The 24,813-nt window shown below is 41.2% G+C and overlaps 1 protein-coding gene across 1 annotated transcript in view; it reads left to right on the top strand.

The window, feature by feature from the left end:
• The window catches only part of fstl4 (follistatin-like 4), a 189,705-nt gene that overhangs the window by 163,335 nt on the left and 1,557 nt on the right, over positions 1-24,813 (top strand). Inside the window, exons 9-14 of the mRNA XM_030100616.1 lie at positions 1,702-1,863; positions 8,698-8,832; positions 11,655-11,681; positions 12,914-13,032; positions 15,312-15,461; positions 20,379-20,486. Of these exons, the coding sequence (XP_029956476.1) occupies positions 1,702-1,863; positions 8,698-8,832; positions 11,655-11,681; positions 12,914-13,032; positions 15,312-15,461; positions 20,379-20,486 (701 nt within the window). The remainder of the gene's footprint in view (positions 1-1,701; positions 1,864-8,697; positions 8,833-11,654; positions 11,682-12,913; positions 13,033-15,311; positions 15,462-20,378; positions 20,487-24,813) is intronic.

Below are 24,813 nucleotides of genomic sequence, written 5' to 3'. Positions count from 1 at the left end.
AGCTCAAGCTACAAATCAGCAAAAAGACAGCACTCATGTTGATTTAGCCTGCTTAAGTCCCAAGTGCGGACTCCCCCTCATTAATCATCTATATTGGGGCCTTCATCTGCTGCTTTCAGAGTTATTGCCAGGCATTTGTTCATGAAAAGTTGAGGACGAATGTTAAAAGCTTCCCCACCTGCAGCAAAACAAAAGTACAAAGTAAAAATCTTCCCCCATCTTAATTTGTGTTGTTTTGTTCCAGTGACAGACAGGTAAAGAGGGCTGTTTTGTTTTTAATTCAATTAAGTCTCACTCGCTTAGGAAGCCCCGATAGGTGTGATTGTTCAGAGATGCTAATTGAAAAGAAATACAGCGGCGCTGTGACGTCAGGAGAGAGGGGGATTGATGTGAAGGGGAGTCGTGGAGACAGACAGGGGGCCTGAAGGGCAAGTTATCATGAGAGGGCAATTACCAAATGTTTGTGTTGGGGATTCAAGGTATTTCAAATGAGATAGGACGAGGCCAGATAAGGTGGAATGGAAAGGAGCCAAGTGCCACATTATACTAAGTGGGCGGTTTGCATCATGGTGCACTATTTAAGCAGCGCTATCCTTTCTGAGCAGCAATGTGAGGAATGACAATGCTGCTGCTTCTGCATTGGTGAAGCACCCCTAGTGTTAGAGTTGTACACTATATACCATATAGAGTCCGTAAGCAAGGTGAAAAAAACATGATTAAGTGGCATGATGGGAATTTCTTCTGTGTATTACAGCGAGAACAAACAATAAATGTCACATATCTGTGTGGCAGCAGTGTAACAAAGGTAATCAGACCAAGGTGGAAAAGCCATTCACCTGTCAGTCTGACAACAGTGTCAACTGGACTATCTCCACGATGTGCAAAAATACAGACAGGATGAACGACTTTGACAAACTAGGGTAGTAAAATGTTAAAGTATAGGTTTACCTTTGCTAAGGATGCTTTTTTCAGCAATTAAGCAGAAATACTTTAATAATTCCTCAACATATAGAGTGTATTTTGTGTTGATGTGATTTCTGTGGCTGTCAGTACCAGCCTGGTTTAGGAGGCGTTCACAGAGTGTAGGTCACAAGTGTGACGTGAAGCTAAAAAAGGCAGAATAAGCTCTTGAAATGTTTTTGATTCTGGTTCAAGTCTCACTACATGCGATTCTTATCAGTATATTGTTCAAACAACAACAATCCTTATTCAGATGTAATATCATTGTTTTGGGATTAAGGGAAAAGGTTCTGAGCTGAATGGCAGTGACGGCTGATGGGTCGTCAGGATTTGGCAGCCAGTGTGAGGTTGAGCGGTTACCCAGATCCATAATCCTGGACGGGTATCTTACCTCTTCCTGTAAACTATTACCTCAGATTTCATTTTCCTCCTCGATTCCTCCACATTCATTTGCAGCCTTCTCCCCAGAGGAGGTAGAAAGTGGCAGATACGTCCAACATCTATTTCATGCAGGACGCGAGCTGTAATAAAGCAGCCCCAGAGCTCTTGGATTCTTGTTATTTGCGAATATATTCCATGCTGGGGTGAGACAAATTCCTCTCTGCCCACTGCGTGTGTGGGTGTTTGTGTTGTATTCCCTCAGGAGTTACAGTCTACCATGAAACAGTGTGTAATTATGTTTTCACTTGCCCCTCTGCTCCCTCCCTGTTTGTTTCTCCCACTTCGTGTTTGTGCGTCCAGTCCCTCCAGTGATCCTGGTCTATCCGGAGACGCAGGCCCAGGAGCCCGGAGTATCTGCCAGCCTGCACTGCCACGCCGACGGCATCCCAAATCCCAAACTGCTCTGGCTGAAGAACGGCATGGATCTGCAGCCCAGATCCTCCAAACAGCTCTCTCTCATAGGTGAGGAGTTCCCCATCATTTGGAGAAGCGCCGTTAGCAGGTTCTTTGTGCCACATCTCTTGGAGCTGTTTGTTTTTTTGTTTTTTTGTTTTTTGTTTTCAAGACACCATCTCACATACCAGCAGCTGACAACAGTGCATATATTTCAAAAAAACGTGCAAAAAGGTGACAAACCTTTGACATAAAGTTGGTTTGATGTCTTTTTTTTTTCATGTGAAATTATTTTATTGAAAAGCCCCTGCACTTGCCAGCACCCGGAATTTTAATGTATTTTCTCTTTATTTGCATCCTTTACAAAGGAGATAAAGCCAGGCTTGCAGTCACCCTCTACAAACCGTCTTCATTTTGTCACATTGCTCACAAAAACATACTCATTCTTCAAAAGTGAATGAAGTGAAAGATCAAGGGAATGAAAATAGAAAGAAATGGGCTGTGACAGAAGATAGTCGCTGCTTTTCTGGATCAGAAGGTTTCTTTTTTTATTTTCTTTTCAAGATGGACTCTGAATATCAGAGAGAAGGAGCAGAATGGAGCACAACTTTCCTTTTTATGTCCTGCTTCTCATTAAGGGAGAGTTTATTGGCTGTGTGTGGGTCATTACCTATGGTAATAGCCTGTTATCAACCCTCAGACACTCAAACAAGGGAGGTTCTGCAAGGTTCACCGCCACATAAACACTGCAGTGGCTACGCTCTCAGGTTTACCAACTAATGTTGGCAATGGCATGAGGGAGGAGTCCTGCTCAAAGTGATAATTTGGACTTTTTTCCATTAACGGCATCTAAGAAAGTGAAAGGAGTCGAATGGAAAGGAACATTACCTTGTGTAGTGTTCAGTGAAAAAAAAAAAAAAACACTAAAGAGGCGTTGTACAGCATCTTTTTATTTCCACACAACACTTGTAATGTCAGGGTTATAATAAGGATTCTGTGAAAGTTTTGCCCCGTTCTCACTTTTTGACTGATTTTTGAGGCATCAGAACAACACACTGACAGCTCATGGTGAGGAGTATTGATTGTGAACCACACTTGAACTGCGCAGAGAGGAGCTGCACAGTGTGTTTGAGTGAAGGAGTCTGCATTATGAAGCTGTCCGTGGTGCTGAAACCACTCGAGTCTGCTGAGCAGCGATGCCTGATAGTCCCTGTTGTTTAGTATTGTGTTGAGCAAACTACTTAACTGAGTTATAAGGATGCCACCATGTATGCCATAATAGCAAGGACAATGTGGGAGGAGAAATCTGATTGTTTAAGATACCTGATAATCCGCACATCGAGCAAATCCTGCATTTTTACTTGGTGATTGAAGACTGTAAGATTGCTAGGTAGTAAATAAAGGCCTATGGAGAGAATCTTAAGTATAAAATGTGTTCAAAAGGAGGGTTGGGCTTTGATTCGTACCACTCTGGGTGTGGTAGTTAAATCTAGCAGCAAAAACCATGTAATACAATGTAGTTACAAATCAGTCCCTCACAATATACAACAGATCTGTTGTAAACTGACCAGCTGATCATCACGATCACTCGCCACCTGTTCATAGTGAAACTCTCCCTCTATTTACATTAAATTGGTATGAAAGGCAAATGTATGGTTGAAAAGAGCCCAGTTATGATGACGACAACACTGGGTCAGGGCAGAACCACAAACTTGTTGAGAAAGTTTAAAAAAAAAAAAAAAAAAAAAATAGCCACAGGGTTTAACAGCAGGACAGGAGTGCACAGAATGCAAGAGAGTGAGAACATAAAGCAGCTCAGTGCAGCAACAGTCTGTCAGCAGTCTTGACCTATAGCAGCGGACCTAGAAAAGGTCTGAACCAGCGTGAAATACAAACCTCATTAAATAGAAAAGTCTTAAGCCTAACCTTAAAAGTAGGGAGGGCTTCCTAACTGACATTTTGAGCTGATTCTATATGAGAAGAGCCTGATCGCTGAAAGCTTTACCTCCCGTTCTACTTTTAGAAAACTGAGGAAGCTCCAGCAAACTGAAGAGTTTTGTTGGGCTGATGGAGGACTAACAGTTCTTTCAGATATGATGGAGCCGGGTTGTTAAAAGAGCTTCATAAGTCAAAGTCTTTTCTAGATTTTACCAGAAACCAATGAAGAGAAGCTAATCTTGAGTGATGTGATCTCTCCTGCTTCTTCTTGTTAGTATTCTCACTGCAGCACTAAGCGGTTATTCGGACATCCTGATAATAGGGAATTACAGTTGTCTGCCCTGGACGAAACGAATGCATGGATTGATTTCTCAGCAAACCTCTGAGTCAGCATGTTTCTGACGGAAGAGACATTATAAAACTTCACCATAAGATGAGGGTGCACGCTGGACAGTCCTACTCCTTCACTTCGGCTCTCATACATTTACACTACAGACAACAGACACTCACCAGACGCCATATTGCCTCCCCACTGCACTCAGACATTCATGCAGCCAAACAGAACTGCTCCTACTGACTCACCCTAATATGAGTGTTGGGCAGGAAAATGACCACCCAACCAGCTGCACTGAATTAGTCAACCAAATATGTGTGTATTTGTCATTTTAAGAGTGTATTTTGAAGTGGGAGATGTATTATATTAATGAAGGGTTTTTCTTTTTCATTCCAGTGTTCTTTAACATGATTTTTAGCGGCCACAAATATTCCTTTTTTTGAATGCATTATTTTTGTTTGTCACCCCCAGTAGAAAGGGATTATCAAACACAAGGCAGCCATTTTGGCTTGCTGAAGTTAGTCTTTGTGAGAGTCTTGGAGTTACCCTTTGTGGGTTTTTTTTTTTTTTTTTTTTTTTGACAGAGTGAAAGACAGAGTTGGTCAGAAAGAGTCAGAAAGCCGATGAATGAATGCAGGTACTGAGAGGGCTTGTCAGACTGGAGACCTGACTCTCTTGGTGGCATTCTTTACACTGGAGGAAGGAGCTGAAGTCGAGTTCCAACCGAACCACAAAGCCTGATCTGAATTAGTCACACATTGGTGTTTCTTTGTGGTGGCTGGAGGTAGCAGCTATGGAAGAGCTCGGGAAAGATCAAAACTTCAATTAACTCTGTGAATATACTTTCTTTCGTGTCATTTTTCGTATTTGTAAGTATCTTTTGCTTTGTCACTGGGATTTATGAAATAAACACCCTTTTACTGAACAGTCGACCTCAACTACGCCATTTTATTTTTGAGACGTTTCCCAGAAGGAACACTGTCACACTGATAAATCCATTCAGTTTTGTGTGTTTGCTACATTATTGCAAAAGTATATACATTTTTTATTACAGCACCGGGTAGGAGGGTTGGAGGGACATTCTTCACAAAATAATACTGTGCATGAACGCCGTCATTTATTATTCGTTATTCGTCATATGGGGAGTTCTATGTAGCGGTCAATAGATTGAGCTCATCGGCAGAATGAAAACAGTTTTTCAACACTATATATCTTTGACATTAATTATGTTATTGATCGTGTATCTCCTCTGGTCTCACATTTTTCTTCATAATAGTATACAGGTGGTCAGGTTAATGATCAGCAGTTGGAAATTTCTTTTTGTATTGCTATGTGAGACACATTCAGACTGCAATACAAAAGACAAACAGCCTAAATGGTGCCCTATGGAGAACAGACAGAGATTCAGATATTGACTAATGTGTGGCTGTGTTTTTAGCTTCACGAGTATTATGAAAGAAAAACACTCAACAGAACAAATGCAATGGAAATCAATTGGAAAAAGGATTAAAAATGACTGTTTATCCTGATGTTGATATAAAGATGCACCATACGTTTCGTTTTTGTATTGCTCTGCCAGTTTTATAATGTTAGTTTTAAACATTGTACATTTTTCCAAAGATGGATTGAAAAGTATTGTAGGGTTTTAATGTAAATAGTACATAACAGTAATAACATAACCTGAGGAGTTAAAAAAGGGGGGAGAAATAAACGAAAAAGTCTAAAAGGGTGTAACATGTTGAATGTGTATGCTGAGTCCAACAACATGAAGTTAATTGGTGAGTTAATTTGACCCCTGTGTGTGAATATGAGTGTATGATTTTGTGGATTTGTCCGATGATGGACTTTGCTAATGTTCGTCTCTGGACCGTCTTGTGATAAAAAGGGATTCTATTAGGTGAAACATGCCGATTGTTCTGTTTCTATGCAAGATTTGCATAAATATTTTAGGACGGAATAAATTCAGCTTTACAGAAACAAGTAAGGAATCATGGGAAATTGTTTCTCATGTATATATTGTGTTATTTTACGCACCATGTACATTCACATTTTATACCTGAACACATGAAATGTACTTTTGTCTTTGCCTTATTTCACTGCTATAACTCTCCCACAGAGGATACAAGGTCATGTGAGCCACACAAAATAGACAGTGTATTAAATTGTGCATGTAGTGATTACTTTAGTGTTTTACATTGTTAGTAGAAAGTGTCACATAATGTAGTGGAAACAGTCCACTGGCACAAGAGTTTAATCATGTTCTTATCCTCTGTGTGTTGTATCTAAGCTGTTTTTTTTTTCTTTTTCTTTTTTTTACACTGTCTGGCTTTGTGAGCGTGAGCCAGAGCTGTTAAATTGCGGGCTACAAAAAATGTAATAAAACAGCGAGCTAAAAGGTGATTTAAAGCTCAGCAGAGCTAACAGGAGCTGCTGAGTCAGACGACATGTCTTGTTCACCTATGCAGTAATCCATCTGTGGGGAGTAGTTTAGGAAAATAATTCAATTCCATTCCAGTCAGAACGAATAATCCACCCCGCATTCCACAACGTGCCACACACGTTCAAAATAAGGAGGCAAAGACCAATTTAATGAGTGGTTGATTCAGTGGCTTTAAACAGGAATTGATCAGGATGTAATTATGAATTAGAGGTAATTAAAGGCAGAGGCAGTTTTCACTTCAAAGCTTCTCCCACATTTTCTTCTGATAAAAGGGAATCATTATCAGAATCCCAAAGACATTTCACTAATGTGAACAACTTTGCGTCAACGTCTGTAATGTTGTGTTATTTTACAACCCAGAAGGCATGAATTAAAAGGTCGAGATAAGTGTCGACAGGCAAATGAGAACGGCTCATACCGGCATGGATGCACCTTATTGCAAATCTTGGTTCCAATTTCACCAAAGTGAGAATGTGAGGTGTTGTAGGAGTACATTTATATAATCGCTTCAAGAGGCTAGAGAGTAGGGGGTGAGAACCAGAGCTTCCTTTAATGTTATTCTTCCCTCTGAAAGCTCCTCTGTGATACACAAACATGGTGTGATCAATGCAGTGCTACAGGAAGGATCAAAGTGCAGGCATGTACATCACACAGCTGGATGCTACAGCGAACATCAGAGAGCTTGCCACTTATGATGACCTCTGTGTCACCTGTCACCTCAGCAGACAACCCAGCTTTGTACAGCATGTAAGGCTCCCTGAAGCCCGTCTCCATTAGTACAGAGGCTGCTCAAGTGGAACACGACCAATGTAGCCAACATCTAAAGTATTGAACATATGATTTTATTAATGTCCCTTTATTTTTTTCCCCTCTGATTTAGAAAATTTGCCTTTATACTACCGGATCGATTGGATTTCTTCTGACTTCATGACTGTAGACTTGAATGTCTCCACCCCTCTTTCTACGAGAAAACTCATCTTTTATGATCTGTCAGCTCTTGAGTATTACTGTGTCTTTTTGACAGCATTTTACAGCTTATGTTACAAATGAGTGACACACCGGTTAATCTTATCTGTGATGGGATGATGCTACTGAGAAAGTGCTCGGTGCTTCTGTAATGCCTGAGATATGAGTGCAACTGGTCAAGGACAGACGTGTCAGACTCATATTAGTTCGCATATGGCCAAATTGTGTGTTTAGTGGGCCAGACTGGTGAAATAGTAGCATCACAAACTTTAGTCTAGATTTTCTCCAAATCTAAACAATTAGTACCAACAATTCCTGCTATCTCAACATGAAGCCAGTTTTGATGATGATAAATACAGTGAAATGTCCAGAAATCATCTACAATTATTGCATTTTGAAATCACACTGCAATTGTTCACTTTCCTTGGTGGGCTCGTGTCCCTGCTTGCAGGCTCTTGCGGGCCGGTTTTCACCCACGGACCTTGTTTTTAACACCCCTTGTCTCTCGGTTATAAATTCCAGGCCTGTCGGCGTTGACAGAACGGTAGTAAAGGGGTTGACACTCTCTGTCTTAAAGAAACATGTTCAATCAATCAAACAGGACCTTTTTGACATTTTTGCTCGGTTGTGCTTTTATTATGCTTTTAAGCTCATATCTGCTAAATGAGATTGGTCACATTTAAAGCCTGTTAAGGGGCGGGCTGCTATGAGTGATGTGGAAGTGCTCGGATGTTGAGAGATGGGTTTGAGGAGGCGGGTGGGGGCATGCTTGGTCCAGCACAGAGGTGAGGGGAGGAAGGAGATGAGGGAGGGGGGAGCCTGGTTATGGAGGGCTTTGCATGTGATGAGCACCACTTTGAACTGAATGTGTCGTCTGAGAAGAAGCCTGAGAAAACTCAGCTGAGGATATGTTACAGATTGTTGTAGAGGTTTCTGTTGCAGTCGTGTCTGAAGGAACTATAGTCATGGATCAGGATTCCAGCAGCAGTACAAAGGTGATAGAGAGTGGAAAAAAAGCAAATTTGGTAATTATTTTTACCACGTAGTCTGACATGGGAACTTTTTCACTTTAAAAATTGATTATAAGTCATATTCTGACTTTCACTTGTAAAAATGATGGAAGAAAGCTGTTCACATCGTTACATGTTGAATCGTTGTTTCTGTAATTATTCTGTTACAAACCCTAACATCCGATTCTTTATCTATTGCTTTTCTCTTCTTGCAGCAAACGGTAGTGAGCTCTTCATTGGCAGCGTCCGGTACGAGGACACCGGGGCCTACACCTGCATCGCCAAGAACGAGGTGGGCGTGGACGAGGACATCTCCTCTCTGTTTGTAGAGGATTCAGCCAAGAAGACCCGTAAGTCTTACAATTTATCCCTTTTTACAGTAGGAAGATGGGAAAACAAACATGTTTGGATGACCTATCTTGTAGTGATTGCACAAAAATAGTTATTCTCTTTCTGGAAAAAGATTTGACATGATTTTCTATGTTGGTATAAATGGAAGTAAGAAAGATGAAAGCATAGCAACACAGATTTTGGTCAGGTATAATATAGACTGCTGTTAAAATCCAATAAAATTAACTGAAATATGAAATCATGAAACTGAATGTGCTGCAATCAGCTGCACTGACTGTATCGTTTCAAAAAAATAAAGGAAAGGAAAGTGTCTGTTTAAAGACCGAAAAGACTCCTGTGCTATCAAACTGAAACTGATTAAAAGATAGGAACCTTTTACAAATGAGAACCAGATGTGTATGCAAGCACATTTCCACTAAATAATTGTATTTCTCCTGCCGACTCATGAATTTAACCAATCTACTATAAAAGTAATGCTCACATTTTACTTCATAGCATCAGCTCTGTTCTGCATAAAGCCAAGAAATATAAGACGCCGGCAACTCAGGTGACACAACAGCTGCTCATTTTATTAAACTGTGTTATCACAAGAGAAAACACACACATCTGGGGTCACCTCACAACTTGACGGCCTCGGCCATGTGCCTCGTGATGTTGACCCAGCAGCGCAGCGTGCTCTTCACAAGAGATAAAGTTTTATTCCATTTTCCTCAACGCGTAATGGTTGAACTAACAGCCTCCAGAAACGACGCTCCGTATGCTCACACCTGTGGGTGAGAGGTCTCCAGCTGCTCACGCACATGCAGCCGCTTCCTAACATATTGGCAGCACTTCACTTTTGCTCTTTATCGTGTTGTAAATTTAATTCCAAATGGGTTAAGATGCCAAATTTGTGGGACCGTTCAAAGAACATAAAGTGGCTTTACACTGTTTCATTGATCTACGCTTCACTGAAGTTTATTATGGTGTCTTGTGGAGAGTTACTTGGACTTAGGTTCTGGCCCGACATGCTGTGAATCATTGCAGCTTATGGCATGACCTTTATAAATTTTCACCAAACATAAAAGGAGCTGGTTTACAGAGGGGAGAGGTAAAAAGAAACATGTGGGCTGAAATTCCTCGTCAGTCCATTAAGTTCCAGTGTAGGTTTTATCCGCAGCGGATGACTACTACTGTTTCTCTAACCTCATTAAGACATCATTACCTGTATTCTATTCCAAAACATTAGACTGTGACCAGAAGCTTGCTCTCAGGCTTCCTTGCAGACGTATTCATTAGATTTAGGTGAGTGGGAGAATCGGCTCACCTAAAACAGGAAGGATAGTGGGAGTGATCCAAAACCTAAGACATAAGCCTTTATCTAGAAGATCTCCTGCAGGGATAAAATGCAAAGCAGGTCCACATACTTTCCACTCCACCCCCTTAAAAGCTTTGAAGTTATTCTTAAATAGCAATTTTCCAATAAAAGTGACTGATCGTTCTCGTTGGTCTACTTGGTAAAGTCGACATAACATGACACTGAGACCTGAAACTGACCAGCAGGAAATACAGCAGCAATAACTTCCAAAGATAAAGCTTAGGAAAACAGCGTTAACCATACGATGTGGGTCAGCTCATGAAAGGACGCTGAAGGCTGCAGAAATCATGTGAGAAAATGGAATCATAGAGATGACAGATCACTCAGCTCAGACAGTGACAGGAGAGGGTCGGTCTGAAGGCCACTCCGGTCTGCCGACATCCTCAGGCCTCACTTCATCTGCTCTTTATCTGGAACCTGCCTATATTCAGTCTGTTTTCACCCCTTTCATAAATAAGAATCCGGCCTCTCTCCTCTATCCTCCAAGATAAACAGATTCTTTCTACCTTTTCTCCTAAATTTCTCCAACAACTATCAAGACACCCCTGAGATGACACCCCTGTACTCTGACAATGATATATGAGATAAAAACACCTGAAAAAAAGCCACTGTTTGTGTTGTATCTAGGGTAAGATGAAAAATTTGGGAATTCTGATCACAAAGTAGGAATATGTATGAAAGAATAAACTAAAACTGTCAATTCAGCAGTAAGGAGGGAAATATGATCTCAATGAGAGCTACTCCAGCACAAAACAATAACCACAGGTGTTTAGAAAGACTTGTCCAGCTATTAATCATCAAACTATACCTCAGTTTCCAAATGATATTTAAAGAGCATCTGAACATATTAATAATTGTGTGGGGATTTTTTTTTTCTTTTGAAACACGCACACACACACACACACACACACACACACACACACACACACACACACACACACACACACACACACACGCGCGCGCACGCACGCACAATTTGACAGGATTTCACAGAGTTGGATTTCGATCTGTTTCCTTAATGAGCACTGATCGGCTTCATTCTCCACTCTGACTGAAGGCAAGAGAAAAGATTTTCTGCAGTGATTCTATTGAAAAACAAAGTTTGAAGCAATCAAATCATATCATTTATGTTTCTTTAATATTAAGTCTTGCTTTGGGTTGCATCATTTTGACGAGTTAACGATCGCCACTTGGAAAGCGCTCATCGCGCCCTGCAGAAATTAAACAGAATAATCGATGCCTTCCAGACAAGAGTGATCTCTTGATTTAGGGGGAAATATGGACCTGTCGACAGCACTGAGGAACATTTTGCTGCTGTCAAATATGTTTTGTCTTGACGTGGCTGGAGAGAAATGTTCCTCAGGGAAGATCAGTGTTTTTTTTCTGAGGATGAATTAATGTTTTCCCTCTTTTCTCCCCCTCCTCTCTCTGCTCTTCTCCATTGCTCAATGCCTGATTCTGCAGTTGCAAACATTCTGTGGAGAGAAGAAGGTAATGCATTACAGTTCTGCTCGTGTTTTTGTGAATAGGAATATGTGGCGAGCGTGTTTTGCAGCTCTGCGGGGGGCTGATGGCATGACATTCACAACACTTCCCAAGATGTTTGCACGGCTGTCCAGAAGAATCACAAAGTTGTTTCTCTCCAGCGAAAAACTTTCCTACAAGTCGTTCTTTCCTCCCTTGCATGCCCAAGGCGCTTCATCCTTTTTCTAATCTTTTTTTTTTCCCTCCTTACAATCACCTGGGGTGGGGGGGTGCGGTTTCACACCAGTAGAAATTTAATGTTTTGTGAATGCTACCGCGTACTCAGTGTGGTGGCTACAAGAGAAACAGCCCTGTGGTTTTCAGTGATATACGCATTCATCCTGGTTTTTTTTTTTTTGTTGTTGTTGTTGTTTTTTTTGTTTTTTGCTGTATATGTTGTTACCACATCAGCATTACCACAAGTGCAATTTTACTGCCGCATTAGGGGAAAAAAATAACACTGCGGTTTACAGCACGATACAGACCTAATCTGTTTTACATACAAGTCCACCCCAACAAATAAACCACATTAGCCAGAGTGGTGTGAGCATTTGGATTATTCAGGAGAGGTTATTGGCACTTGTAAATATTTGTGCATCATTAACAGTGAATCGTGTGTGTGTGTGTGTGTATGTGTGCCTACTGCCTGATCCACACTGTATGTGTCAGATGCTTGAGCAGTGCATACTTCCTGACATTATCTGACATTGGGATAGTGTGCAAATAATGACGGAGCGGCCTGGCAAATCGATCCCCACCACAGTTTGTTAATGTTTATGTATGTGTGTGTGTGTGTGTGTGTGTGTGTGTCCATGCTTGCGATCCTGACATCAGTAATCGCTTGTTGCTCATTCAACCATTAGGCTATGATCCATGCTAACTCACCAGCAGCTGTTTACAGCGAGCAGACCAGACGTGACATGTTTCCTCATACACACCATGTCTTTAATTTGACGCCTCCTGCTGCGGTGGGGCGTAGACACGTTGCTGACAGGGCCCTTTGTAGGCATTGTCAAAACACACACCCCATCCCCACTAACATGATCGTCTCGCTGTGTGTCCTCCGGCAGGAAAATTGAAATGCCCATCACAAATGTCAGCTAAGATAGGAGTGGTATTTTCCGCTGTTTTTAATTTGTGTTTGCTGCTTTCTAGCAAGCGGCTCTTTGTCAATATTTGTCTGTCTGCCGGTCTTCCAGGGCTGAGCGTGGGGAACATGTTCTACGTGTTCTCTGACGAGGGCATCACGGTTCTTCAGCCCAGCGAGTGTGAAATACACAGACACATGAAGCGGACAGAGAGGATCATCGCGACGTATGTAAGTGCATATAGCAGAGGAGCTGAACTTATTTATTAGATAAAAATTTTGCAGGTCAGAAAAAAACAACAGCAGAATGTCCCAGAAATCAAGACATTTCCAAAGTTTTGAGTACTTTTTTGCCTAATTAGCAGAAATTGTATTAACACGCCTATATTTCTGTGCAGTGCTCCACTGTCTTTGCGCACGTATACTCATTTATTATTATTTGTGTCGTTTTTTAAAATATCAGTGTCTCAAATGTATCCGTGTGCAATAAAATTAAGAACATTTATTGAAATGAACGTCTTAAATCTGAAGTCACTCCATTGGACAGGGTTAAGCATTAAGTCCTTATACGAGCACCGTTTGATGCTTGATAATAAAGTTGGTGAGTGACAATGGCAACAGCACTAACAGACGACAATAAAATCAAAAAATGATGGGAGTCATTAATCATGCACACAATATTGTCTGTGCCCTAAAATATGTGAGGGCTCACAACAGCTGAAGCAGGAAAGTCAGAAGTGAAGTCTGTGCACAAAAATACCCTGAAGTGCCGACATCTGAGGTCAATCTATTGTTGTCATGGTCATGCTAGAAATGCTTTTTCACCATGTAACCTCAGAGATGATTCAATAAATATTTTGATCTACTGTCCTGTCTGAGACCTGATATACAATATATTTGAAATATAGTGTTGTGGAATCAAACTACGAGCCAGGTCAGAACAACCGATGCAGATCTTATGCTGCCATACCTCTAGAAATGTACGTCGACGTAGTTCTGTGTCAGATTTTTCCTCAATTCCACAAAACAGATTTCAGAATGAAAATGTTGAAATTGTGGTATAATTATGTGCACGTATGCTTTCACAGTTGATCATTTCAGCACCATGTGAAAGAAAACTGGCATGAAAATCCCAGCTATTCTTCCTCCACTTTAGCTTCCTGTTGTCACAGTGTGACTTCTCACCTCACTAAATGTAATGGGATTACTTGTGTCCATTAGTCAACAGCTCCCAACAATGAAGTGTATAGAGTCTATACCAGGGACCCTGAGGTTTTTAATCCACTAGAGAACATCCCTCTCTCAGAGCAGAGGGCTTTAGATGGTAAAAGTTGCTTGTTCTTTAGGGGATTTGGGTTTTACAGGAGCCTGTAATTGTATTAGAGATCAATACAAACTCAATAGGCCATGTGTTAGCGGGTTCCTGCTATAAACAGCAGTTTCTTCACGTTGGCAAGGTGGACAGGAAGACATTGTGTGCGTGTGTGCGTGCATGCATGTGTGCGTGCATGTAGAATAAGTGTCTGGTCAGCAAAGACGGTTGGGTTGCAGACTGTGGAGGCGGCATGTTGAGCCAGTGGTGGTACAGCTCTGTCAATACATGATTCATTTTTGGCAAAGTGTGCTTTTAAAACTTTGATCGCTGAGATCAACAACTCCGTAGCCCGAGTGCAGCAAACTTCTCTGCGTCCACTCTTCAAAATCAAGTTTTGCGCAAAGCGAGAAGCTTTGTTTTCTGGGAGAGTTTCTCACAACAGATTTACCTCTTGTGAATGTTTTTTGACCTTTCCTCTGCCTCAAAGGCAGAACATCATCATTTTAGTGTAGCTTTACTTCACATGCAGTCAAACGCATGGGAGAAGAAATGTACCAGTGGAGGACCCACAGTTACTGTGATTGGAACAGTTAGTTTAGAAAGGACTTTTCCAATTCAAGATACATGCTTTAAAGTAGAAGACTGTAGTTAAGTGGGGTTTTTAGCTTTTGCCTTTTGGTTGTATTGCATAAAACTCCTGGGCCCTAATGAATATATTGATTTAGATTTTTAATGATGAGGGGTAATACTGAGGTGATTTAGCAGGATGCAAATAGTAGAAAGAGTTCATCAGAGGCATGACTTTACAGAAGACTGTAATTTGTTAGAAAACCAAGATACAGTGTTGCTTTTCTTTATCAGGCTCAATTTACACGTTTTTAAGAGAAAATGTAAAACTTTCATGCATTTCAGGCATCCATTTTCAAGATGCTCTGAATCTATTAAATTGCAACTTTTCTAAAACAGCTCCAGGTATAAAGGTTTGAAAACACTGCGACTCCATCAGCAAGTAGAAGGAGGAGAAAGGGACTTTTCTGAAACTGGAATTGATGCCTTTGAGGAACTCTCCTGTAGATAACTGAAGAAATAAAGTTAGAGCTCGATCACATCAGTGAATCCCATCAACCTTTTCCTCTGTCTGTTCCTCTTCTCCTCCTCCTGTCAACCCCCTTTGTTCTCTCTGGGTTCTTCTCAGGAGGAGATGTGCCCGAAAGGTGAGGGGGTGTCTCCCCAGCACTGCGTGTGGTCCTCAGCAGTCAACATCAGAGATAAGTACATCTACGTGAGCCAGCCCCTGCAGAGCCGACTGCTGGTCGTCGATATTCAAGCGCAGAAGGTGGTGCAGGTGGGTGGTGAAGGTTATCATGCAGTCCCGCCACGGAACGGCACAAAACAAAAGTCCCACAAAGTAATTATTTATCTGTAAGTTGTAAGCCGTTGCCGCAAGCTGAGGAGTTCAGCACTCACTTTGCTCCCCACACTCGTTGATGATCATGGATTTCTCTCCAGCTTTCTTTCAAACCATATTAAAGACAAACTGTCTCCCAATTTAGAACCTAACTCTGCCTGTTACTACAACCTCATGAAAGTCTGGCGAAAGCTACAGGTAGCAATGTTAGCATGAGGAATAAACACAGAGCCCACACTGAGCGCTGCTGCTCTCGGCCGGGGATGTGGCCGGATTGTTGACAACCCTGATGGTAAACAACACATTCAAGAAGAACTATAGCAAAGTCTGGTCTCTTCTCCCATTTTTATTTCAGTACTGTATCATAAAACTAGAAATCGATCTCACTCTGACAGAAGAATAACCCCCCTTTTTATTGTGATCAATATGATGATGTTCCTGTGGATGTTCAGTTTTGCCCTCTGTGCTGCCAGTTGTTTACTTTGGGCTCCTTTTGTCATTGAGTTTGAACATTTATCATTGATTTGGACAGACGTGTTTCCAACCAGATGATATCTGTTACAAACTATTAACAAATATGTAACTTTTCGTTACAAAACAAGTAACTACGGAGCCATATTCTTAAGAAAATAAATACATTTTTTGTAAAGACACTTCTCATGACACCTACAGACACCAAAACAAATCATTAAACCACTGAGTCTTGTATCCAAAGTTGTCTTGGAGTTATTGTTGTTGATGTGGAGCAATGATTCAGTCTCAGACTATCAAACAGAACCATCACTGATTTATCATTAAAAATATACTAAATAACTATTAGCTCAACATCTTTCAGAGTAAAACCAGGGTTTAGCCTCTTCTCGGCAGTGAAAACTTTCTGCTTAGAAGTGGAACTATTCAGATTGCGTGCATGCATCCAGCCGATAACGTTGGAGACACGTCATGCTTCATCTCACTATGAGGTGCCTCCAGCTTCGAAATCTGCCATGCTGCTGAACTGCCACTAGTGTAAGAAGCCACATGCAAGGTGAAATAAATCAAATACACCTCAAGCGCTTGAAACAATATGGTGCCCAGGTGGGTGCTGCTTGCTTTGCCATTTATCATGCCTGTAACGGCTGTTTAGAGACTAAATCCCCCAGGGGTCCTTCCCAGGGTCAGCATCATTTATATGGAGGTGCAGGATAAGAGAAGGCCGGGAGAAGAGAAGTGAGATGAGGGAAAGTCTGAGACGGGAGAATGAAAGCAGATCGAGCTTCAGTGCCAAGATGTGAAAATAACCTCCAAAGTCAGACATCATCTTCAGTTTCAAAGAAACAAATGAATGTATAGATTTTTAAAAGGGATTTTTTTAAAGTGTATATACGGTATATATGGTAAAAACAAATCCAGTTCACTCCCTAACCTTTGGTCTATAAGCTTTTCTTCTAATACTCCCTTCAGCACAGAAAATAAACTAGTTTTCCTGCTCGTAGTGACCGATCCCTCTTCTCAGACTCGCTCTCTGTCATTCTCCAAGCCGCTCTCTGGCCTCCGGGTGCAGGAGGTTAACCCATCTTCAGTTATTTTGCTTTTCTTCTTTTCCTCCACGATCCCAAGGCAAAGACTGTGCCAAACGGCAGCGAGAGCGGTTTATTAACAGAAAGATGAATTGCATGAAAATAGCAACTTCAAGCTTGAATATTTTAATTGTAAAGAGAAACAGCAGCAGAAGGTTTAGCCACAGTATCAGAAATTAGTGAATATTGATGCTGTCAATATGAAAATGAAGAACTTAGAAACAGTGTTTCTTTTCTAACAAAGCAATCTTCCCAGTAATTATTGAAAGATGATGAAAGAAAGAAAAAATGTCTCTATTGGCTCGATCCAAGGTGTACTGCAAATTTTGACAAATGTGAAGTGGGATAGAGTCCAAAAACGAATAAAATCGGAATGCTAAACCACATAAACTGAGTGCAGGGAAGTAAACAATAACTTTTTTGAGTTTGTGTTGTAGCACTAAATATTCTGCATTCAACAATATGAACTCTCTTTACTTGAATTCCCAGTTTCAACAGTTAGAATAGTTCAATTCCTTCTTCTTTGCCTCAAGACATCATCCTGAAACTTATTGATTGTTGATATAATAAATACGGAAGCCTTTTGTAGCAGAGAGACTTTACCATGAAATGCAGTGAAATGAAAGGACACTGAGGATTGAAGCATGAGTAACTGAGAGCAAAACCTGTCATAACAGGAAAAAACCTCCAGCAGAACTAGACTCAGTGGTGGGCTTACATCTGCCTGGAGGAGTCGGGGTTAGCGGGGTAGCCGAGGGAGAGACGAACAGCACGGAAAAGAACAAACGGTAAACAACAAACAGTCACCATCGCGCAGGCTGATGGAGCCTGGAACCACAGATTAGAGGCACCTGCAGGAGGTACCAGAGAGGGGAAATCACAGACTAAGGCGGTAGCAGACAAGGCGCTGTCTGGATTTAGAGACGCACACAGAAATGCTAAACTCCGAGAAAGTCATGCAAGATAACAACCGCATAAATGCGTGCTTCTCAGTCAAGGACAAATGTTTTTCAGCAGCAAAGGCCATTTGGGGAAAATGTCCACTTACATTTGAACCACTTTAGAGCTATCAGTGTCAGTGTCGGCATCTTTTCCAAAACTCCATGTTTAAACTGAAATCCTATAGGAAATAACATTTATATCCACGGGATATCATCAAGCACATACTATGAAAATAATACGACTGTATGCTGAGAATCTGTTTGGGGATGACGCTTTTCTATTCTAAATCAGCTTTTTCTATTGAAAAACAGAAATGACATTCGATGCTCAACAGAACGAATGGACTCAGATTCCCACAGAGATGCTCACAAATGTTTGAAAGCCTTCCAAGTCAAAGCTGTTAGCTCAATATAAAAGTGTGTATTTGACTACAATGTCAATACAGTCTCTGTTGATATGATGCTCAGGTGTCCTGTTATTTTTTTTTACATATATATAGTGTACAATGCCACTACAAAAAATGTTAAATATTATGCAAAATTTAGATTGAATTACCCAAATAGTTTCAATTCAACAAACAATATAGGTTCATTGACTATACATAACTAATACCACTCCAAAAAACTATTTTAACAATTAACAGCAAAACAAAAAATAGGATTTTTTTTTCCTCAACACACCGTCTAAAACCACTCTCCATATCTACAAATCGCTCCTTATCTTCACCTTATACTTCACATTTGTAATGTACTCAACTGTTAAAGGTCCATTACCTCCCTGGTAGCTGCACCCAGGTTTGACCTCAGCTTTACCCCACTCCCATCACGCAGGAAACTCAGCACATGCCTACACACACACACACACACACACACACACACACACACCTCTCGCAGTCCACCATGTCCTCATGCTATACATAGGCACATGCTGAGTTGACACTTGGCTGACCAGTTAGAGCAGAGGGCCGGACCTCCCATTACTGAACACAGAGCTGGTGGTCTCGCTCCACTGGTGAAGGTGTCAGCGGCTCCCCGTCCACCCAGCCAGAAGCAGGGTAATGGATTGTGTTATTCCTCGTTGTTGACATTGCCGCAGATCTGAGGTTGAGTGTATCCCCCACCTCCACCGCGCCTCTCTCTTTCCCTCTCTGTTATTTTCCTTGTCTTTCTGTTCTTTCATTTCCCTTCACTCTCAAACTTATTGTGTATTCTCTCTATTCTTCAGCCTGATGTATGTCAAGGACCTGCACTAAAACCTTTTCCACTGGTGTCGCTGAAAACACCCTCTCAGTACATTCTACACCTGAGTTTCTGCACTTTTTTTGCACAGTGCAATGTAAAAACCAGTTCTGAAGCAGTTTTCAATGCTAGGTGGGCTTTAACACATATCCACGCACGATGTGCATGTAGACGATACGCAGTTCAGTTCACCCTCACGATCCTCTGAAAGCAGTTTGTCTGTTAAGGTTTCTACTTTGCCATGTTTCAAAGTAGTTCAGAACTCACAAGACGCGGATAAGCCATCGGGGTAGAAAACAAAGTTTAACAGAGCAAAAGGTAAACTGCTTACAAATAACCAAAGGAGAGAACAGGATGCATGGGAGTCCAGACAGTGCTGAAGAAAAGAGGATGAAGTCCCAAACCAGCGTAGCACAGGGGACATGGGCTGCAGCTGTCTGCCCCTGAACTGCAATAAAGAGACCAAAATAAATACAAGCAAAACAGAAACAGGAGTCTACAGTCGACTAAAAAAAAAAAAAAAAAAAAAAAAAAACACCCAAAAGGTGAAACAAAAAAGTGCTGTGCTGGTGGAGGAGGGCTACATTTATTTGATTTTGACATTTATGTTCAAAGAGATGAGGCTTGCGCTAAAAACCACACAGAAAAAATGTGCTTTTTAGGAAAATCACACAACAGATGAGAAAATGTCATTAGAGTGATCCTGAGCATTCTTAATGTCAGTTTAACTGCAAAAAAAAAAAGTCTTTCCTGGCATTATAAGACAAGTTTATTCTAAGTGTTCTCAGATAGATGTTGAATAGATCTGACATACTTCGAAAATCATTTGCAAAGTTTCTTTTTTAATTTAACCTTCAAGTTCTCAGCTTTGTTTACACATTTACACATTTACTTCATGAGACAATCTAATGGAATTACCATATACACTTTAAAACTGGGTTATTATATTTGTTATGTTTTTCTTCCCTCTGTTGTTGTTAGAAACTCAACTTCTATCAACGTGACATGAAGAAAAACTATTATAAGTTCCATCTTTATTTGACTTGTTGGGAGCTTTCAGTCTCAGAAACATTTCTTGAGAATGACGTCTCTTCCCGTGTTTCTATGTCCTGTAGGCCGTCGCAACGGATCCCTACCCTGTGAAGATGTTGTATGATAAATCCCATGACCAGGTGTGGGTGCTAACATGGGGCGATATGGAGAAAACACACCCAACACTTCAGGTAAGTGGATCTTGTTTATTGTTTCTTTTTCTGTATTTATTTTGTTTGTGTTTTTTTTCCAATTTTACTTAAGCCACACAATTACCTTTGGAGCTGTTGAAAGCTTGGTTCGTAATAGATTGCGATTCCTCTGTTTTCACTCAGATTGTGTTTTGTCGAAATTGCCATATTTGAAGTTAAAATAAAACTTATTTTCTTTCCAATTTAATGAATTCCTTGCAAACTCATTTTTGACTCAAATTGGTGATAATTCTCCATGAATCCAACCACAAAACATTACAAAGGAATAACATTCTCCCCTTTGTTATTGTTTATTTACTGCACCTCATTCTCCAGTGTGTGTGTGTGTGTGTGTGTGTGTGTGTGTGTGTGTGTGTGTATTTGCGTACGTGTCCATGTGTGTTTGCGAACTCTGATGAGCGATTCGCTTCCTGGGAGAGAACAATCCATATGAGCCACTGAAAGTTCTCCAAGCGAGGAGAATTGTGCCTCATAACTAATCGAGCTGGGTTGTGTACCTACATCCTTGTTTACGTGATAAGTATTTACGTGACAACATCTAATCTATGTATGCTTTAGAGCATTTACCAGCCCGGCGAAAACAGCAATTCACAGCTGCTGTCGGCTTGTGCCTGGCGTCCCTTCGGACCACTGGCGTCGGAGGCTTCACAGATGAGGAATGATCACAGGTGTGGTTGTATTTAATCCCCCTCGGGGGATTGGGTGAGACGAGGGAGGAGAGAGGAGGACGCAGGGAAGGGTCGAGGAGGTGGAGGAGAGAGGAAAGGGAGCAGAAACGGCACCTGTGGGAGACGCGCGATGCTGTTTTTAAAGGGCCAGCGCTCGTACGCGCGCCTCTCTGCCTCGGCAGTGGTGGCTGCTGGAAAAATAAAGCCGCCCGGGGATCCCATTGTAATTTCTGTAATAGACAAAAACATGTTTATTGTGCCGCTCTGTCGCCATTATAATCATGCGAGGTGTTGTGTTCGGTCTTCAAGGTTCGGGGCTGAACTGTGTCGATTCGTTAAAAAGACCGCATAGGGACAATTCATCCCCAAATTCATTCTTCTTCTGAGGATCGTTCCCATGAAATGATTAATTTTATATTCAGAAAATCATTTGATTGCATAAATGATTTTTTTTCGTTATTGGTTTTGAACTCGAGTGGTTTCATATAAATTTTTAATGGTTAATCCGTGCTTGTGTAGCTGTTAATGGTGCTGCAGCCAAACGTTTCTATAAATAACACTTCTTAACAACGCTGCACTGTGTCCTTTTAAAGCACTTACGTATACAATTACACATAGATATCTATATCATTTCAAAATATCATTGCTGCAGTTGTAGGTTGATTTGGATCTAAAGGTGCCACTAGAATTTGGCAATAATATGGGAGGACAGAAAACCACCTGTGAGGATTTTTAACAGTATTCGTACAGTTTTGTGTCTGTTCTTCAGGGGATTTGTGTCTCTGTGCTTGTCTCACATTATACTGAAGCTGTTCAAAACTTTTATCCGCATCTTCATCTTAAATAAAGCAGAAAATTCTCTCCAAAGATGATTTCCATCACAAAAACAATTTTCTCCTCATGCAATTTGAGATGAGTGCTGAGAGCAGCTTTGCATAACATTTCCCTCTTTTCTCTGGCTGCGGTGTGAACGGCAAAACATTTTAGATTTTTTTTTTTTTTTTTTTTATCCCCAGTTTAATTCATTTCTCTCCGTTCCTGCAGTCGTTCAGAAGTAATGAATAATTAGCGAACAGGGCATGAATCAATCAAAAATGCAATTGCAGGAAAACCGCATAATGGATTGGAGGCCGCATGGATCACACCACAAATAAATGGTCTGATAATGTCATTATCATTTGGACTGAAAGTAATTGACCTGTTCGGCGGCCGCCTGTCACTACCGGAGGCACCGCTTCGCTTCGGAGGATCATACATGTGTATGAGTGTGTGTCTGTGTTTGGGCATGGTAATCTCAGCAATCGTGTGTGTGTGTGTGTGTGTGTGTGTGTGTGTGTGTGTGTGTGTGTGTGTGTGTGTGTGTGTGTGTGTGTGAGAGCACCAAGTTTGCGGATGGCTCAATAACTCTGTGTAAACATTGGAGGGAGTGTGATTGTCAATTCATTAGAGAAGACAAATGGAGGAATCTCCGCTGGGCAGAGAGAGATGTGGCCTTTCAGCCTGTCAGTCCAGCCTGCGTCTACGTGCCAAGAAGATATTTAACTCAGGCGCTTTGTTTTTCTCTGCGAACACAGTATTTACCATCTGTTTACTCCTCGTTTATCCCTCTCTTTGCCAAACGTATATTTTAGACTGATTACTATTCCAAATTAAATTATCACAACTGCAATTTGTCACTGCGGGAGGCCATTCAGTCCAGGCTGGACTGGATCGTCTCTATCTTCTAAATTAGAATCATAAACGGTACCTTTCTAAGAATGGCAATTTTGAAAGTTGTGGTTTGGATTTGTTTCTGGCAGTTTGGTTGTGTTTTTTTCCCTCATAATCTGCCAAATTATTGCTTTTTTTGTCTGAATGCTAAAATGTATCTACAAACAGGTTCACACCTTCACTGCAACATCTTTCTTCAAATATTCCGATATTTCTTATCTGCCTTATTTACCCTAATAATAGAACCAATTATTCGCTGCAGTAGCTAAACTGTCAGCAAAATTTTGACACAATAAAAACTTGTAATAAAGCAGGTGCTGCTAAATAAATGTGAAAGTGTTTTTGTAGAGAAAGATTAAAGATCAAATAGTCATCAGTTTGTGTGGCTAAGAGAAGTTAAAAGACCACTGTAAAGCCGTCTCTACTAGACTTAAGTGTATTTTAGTGTATTTTTACAAATGTGTCCACATCAGTCCAGTTCTCACATCTTTGCACTGGTTTCCCGGCCTTAAAAACCTTCCAGATGTCTTCAGGCTGTGTGGATCAAACAAGCCTTCTGCCATTCAACATGCTTAAGCTGCTTGTAGTTTGTGCTCAGAAAGTATTTGAAGCCAGCTCCCGGAAACCTCAAAGATATTATAAAACAAGTCTGAAGATGTTTCAATTTGATGTGATCTTTCTGTAAAAACAGCAGCAAGCTGCATTCACTTACTCTTTAAATTATAATGTCTTTCTTCCTTAATATGTTTATGTTTTGCAAAATATATTTTTATTTTTCTTAGTTTTTAGGGTTTCAGGTCTTAGTTGTTTGGTTTGACATTTAGCGTGCAAAAGAAAGAAACTCAGAAGGAAAGGAAAAAGAGTTAATGGTTGATTTGACTTCATTGGCCTCAGAATTCCATCACTACTCTATTAATGTGTAGCTAAGCAATGCACCATAGCCCATTCCTGCCGACAGCCAATCGTTTGACCTTTAAGCTTTCTAAAAATGCCCTGCTGATACTTTGTGAGATTAAAATGAAGCCTCATCCGTCAGGTTGAGCAGCCAGAGCTTGTTGAGGTAACACCCTCGTACATCTTGCGGTAGATAAACATCAACAGTGTGTGTGACTGGAGCTGATGGAACGTGGCCCGCCTCCACTCCTCTGTAAAGCCTCTTCCACACTGATGTTTGTTCTCGGAGCGCACGCTGCCACAATGATAGCCCCCATCTCTCATGTCACACACCTGGCACTGATTCAGCATGTTTGCAAAGTGCAGGGTGGAGTGCATCCTCTCCTGATGCACCGCCTCGCCCGCGACACGCGCTTCATCATGCATGCCTGCGTGATCGGGTCACAGCCAAGGGCGAGCGGGGTGCTTTATGGGACCGCATTTATTAAGAGCAAACACATCGACATCGGCACCGTTGGGCTGCTCTGCTTCCTGAGTGAAAGCGTCGTACGTTTAAACAGCTCCAGTCGTGTCGCTGGGAAACACAGAGGATGTCTTCTATTTTGCGAGAGACAGCGAAGTGTAAAATCTATCTTGATGTCTACACCTACACCAGTAAAGCTGAACCGCCACCCGGTGGGGGGCCAAACTCTGCATTCCTGACTCACTCCTAATAAATGCAAAGCAATAAAAATAGCAGTTTAAGTTGCCGAGTTGTTACTTTTTGCTGTTTAACTGCTGCAATATTCCTCAGAAGCGCTCGTTTTCCTTTTCTCCGCCCCCTTGAAGATCTCATCCATTTTTAACCAAACACATCAGACTGTTTCTCTCCGCTCGCGAGACATGAAAAGAATCCTCGTTAACTAAAAGTCATTACAACATTCGCGGAATAATGACGGGAGTTAATGAGGTTCAGTGTACGATCACTCATGTATTATTAGGCAGCTGCTGTGGTCCGCAGGCCTGTAGGTGCTCTCAACTTAATGCCACCGGCT

Source organism: Salarias fasciatus, chromosome 10, assembly GCF_902148845.1.
Source record: "Salarias fasciatus chromosome 10, fSalaFa1.1, whole genome shotgun sequence".
In the NCBI taxonomy this organism is placed as follows: domain Eukaryota; kingdom Metazoa; phylum Chordata; class Actinopteri; order Blenniiformes; family Blenniidae; genus Salarias; species Salarias fasciatus.
The sequence above is the reverse complement of the archived record's forward strand: the minus strand, read 5'-3'. Positions and strand labels throughout refer to the sequence as shown.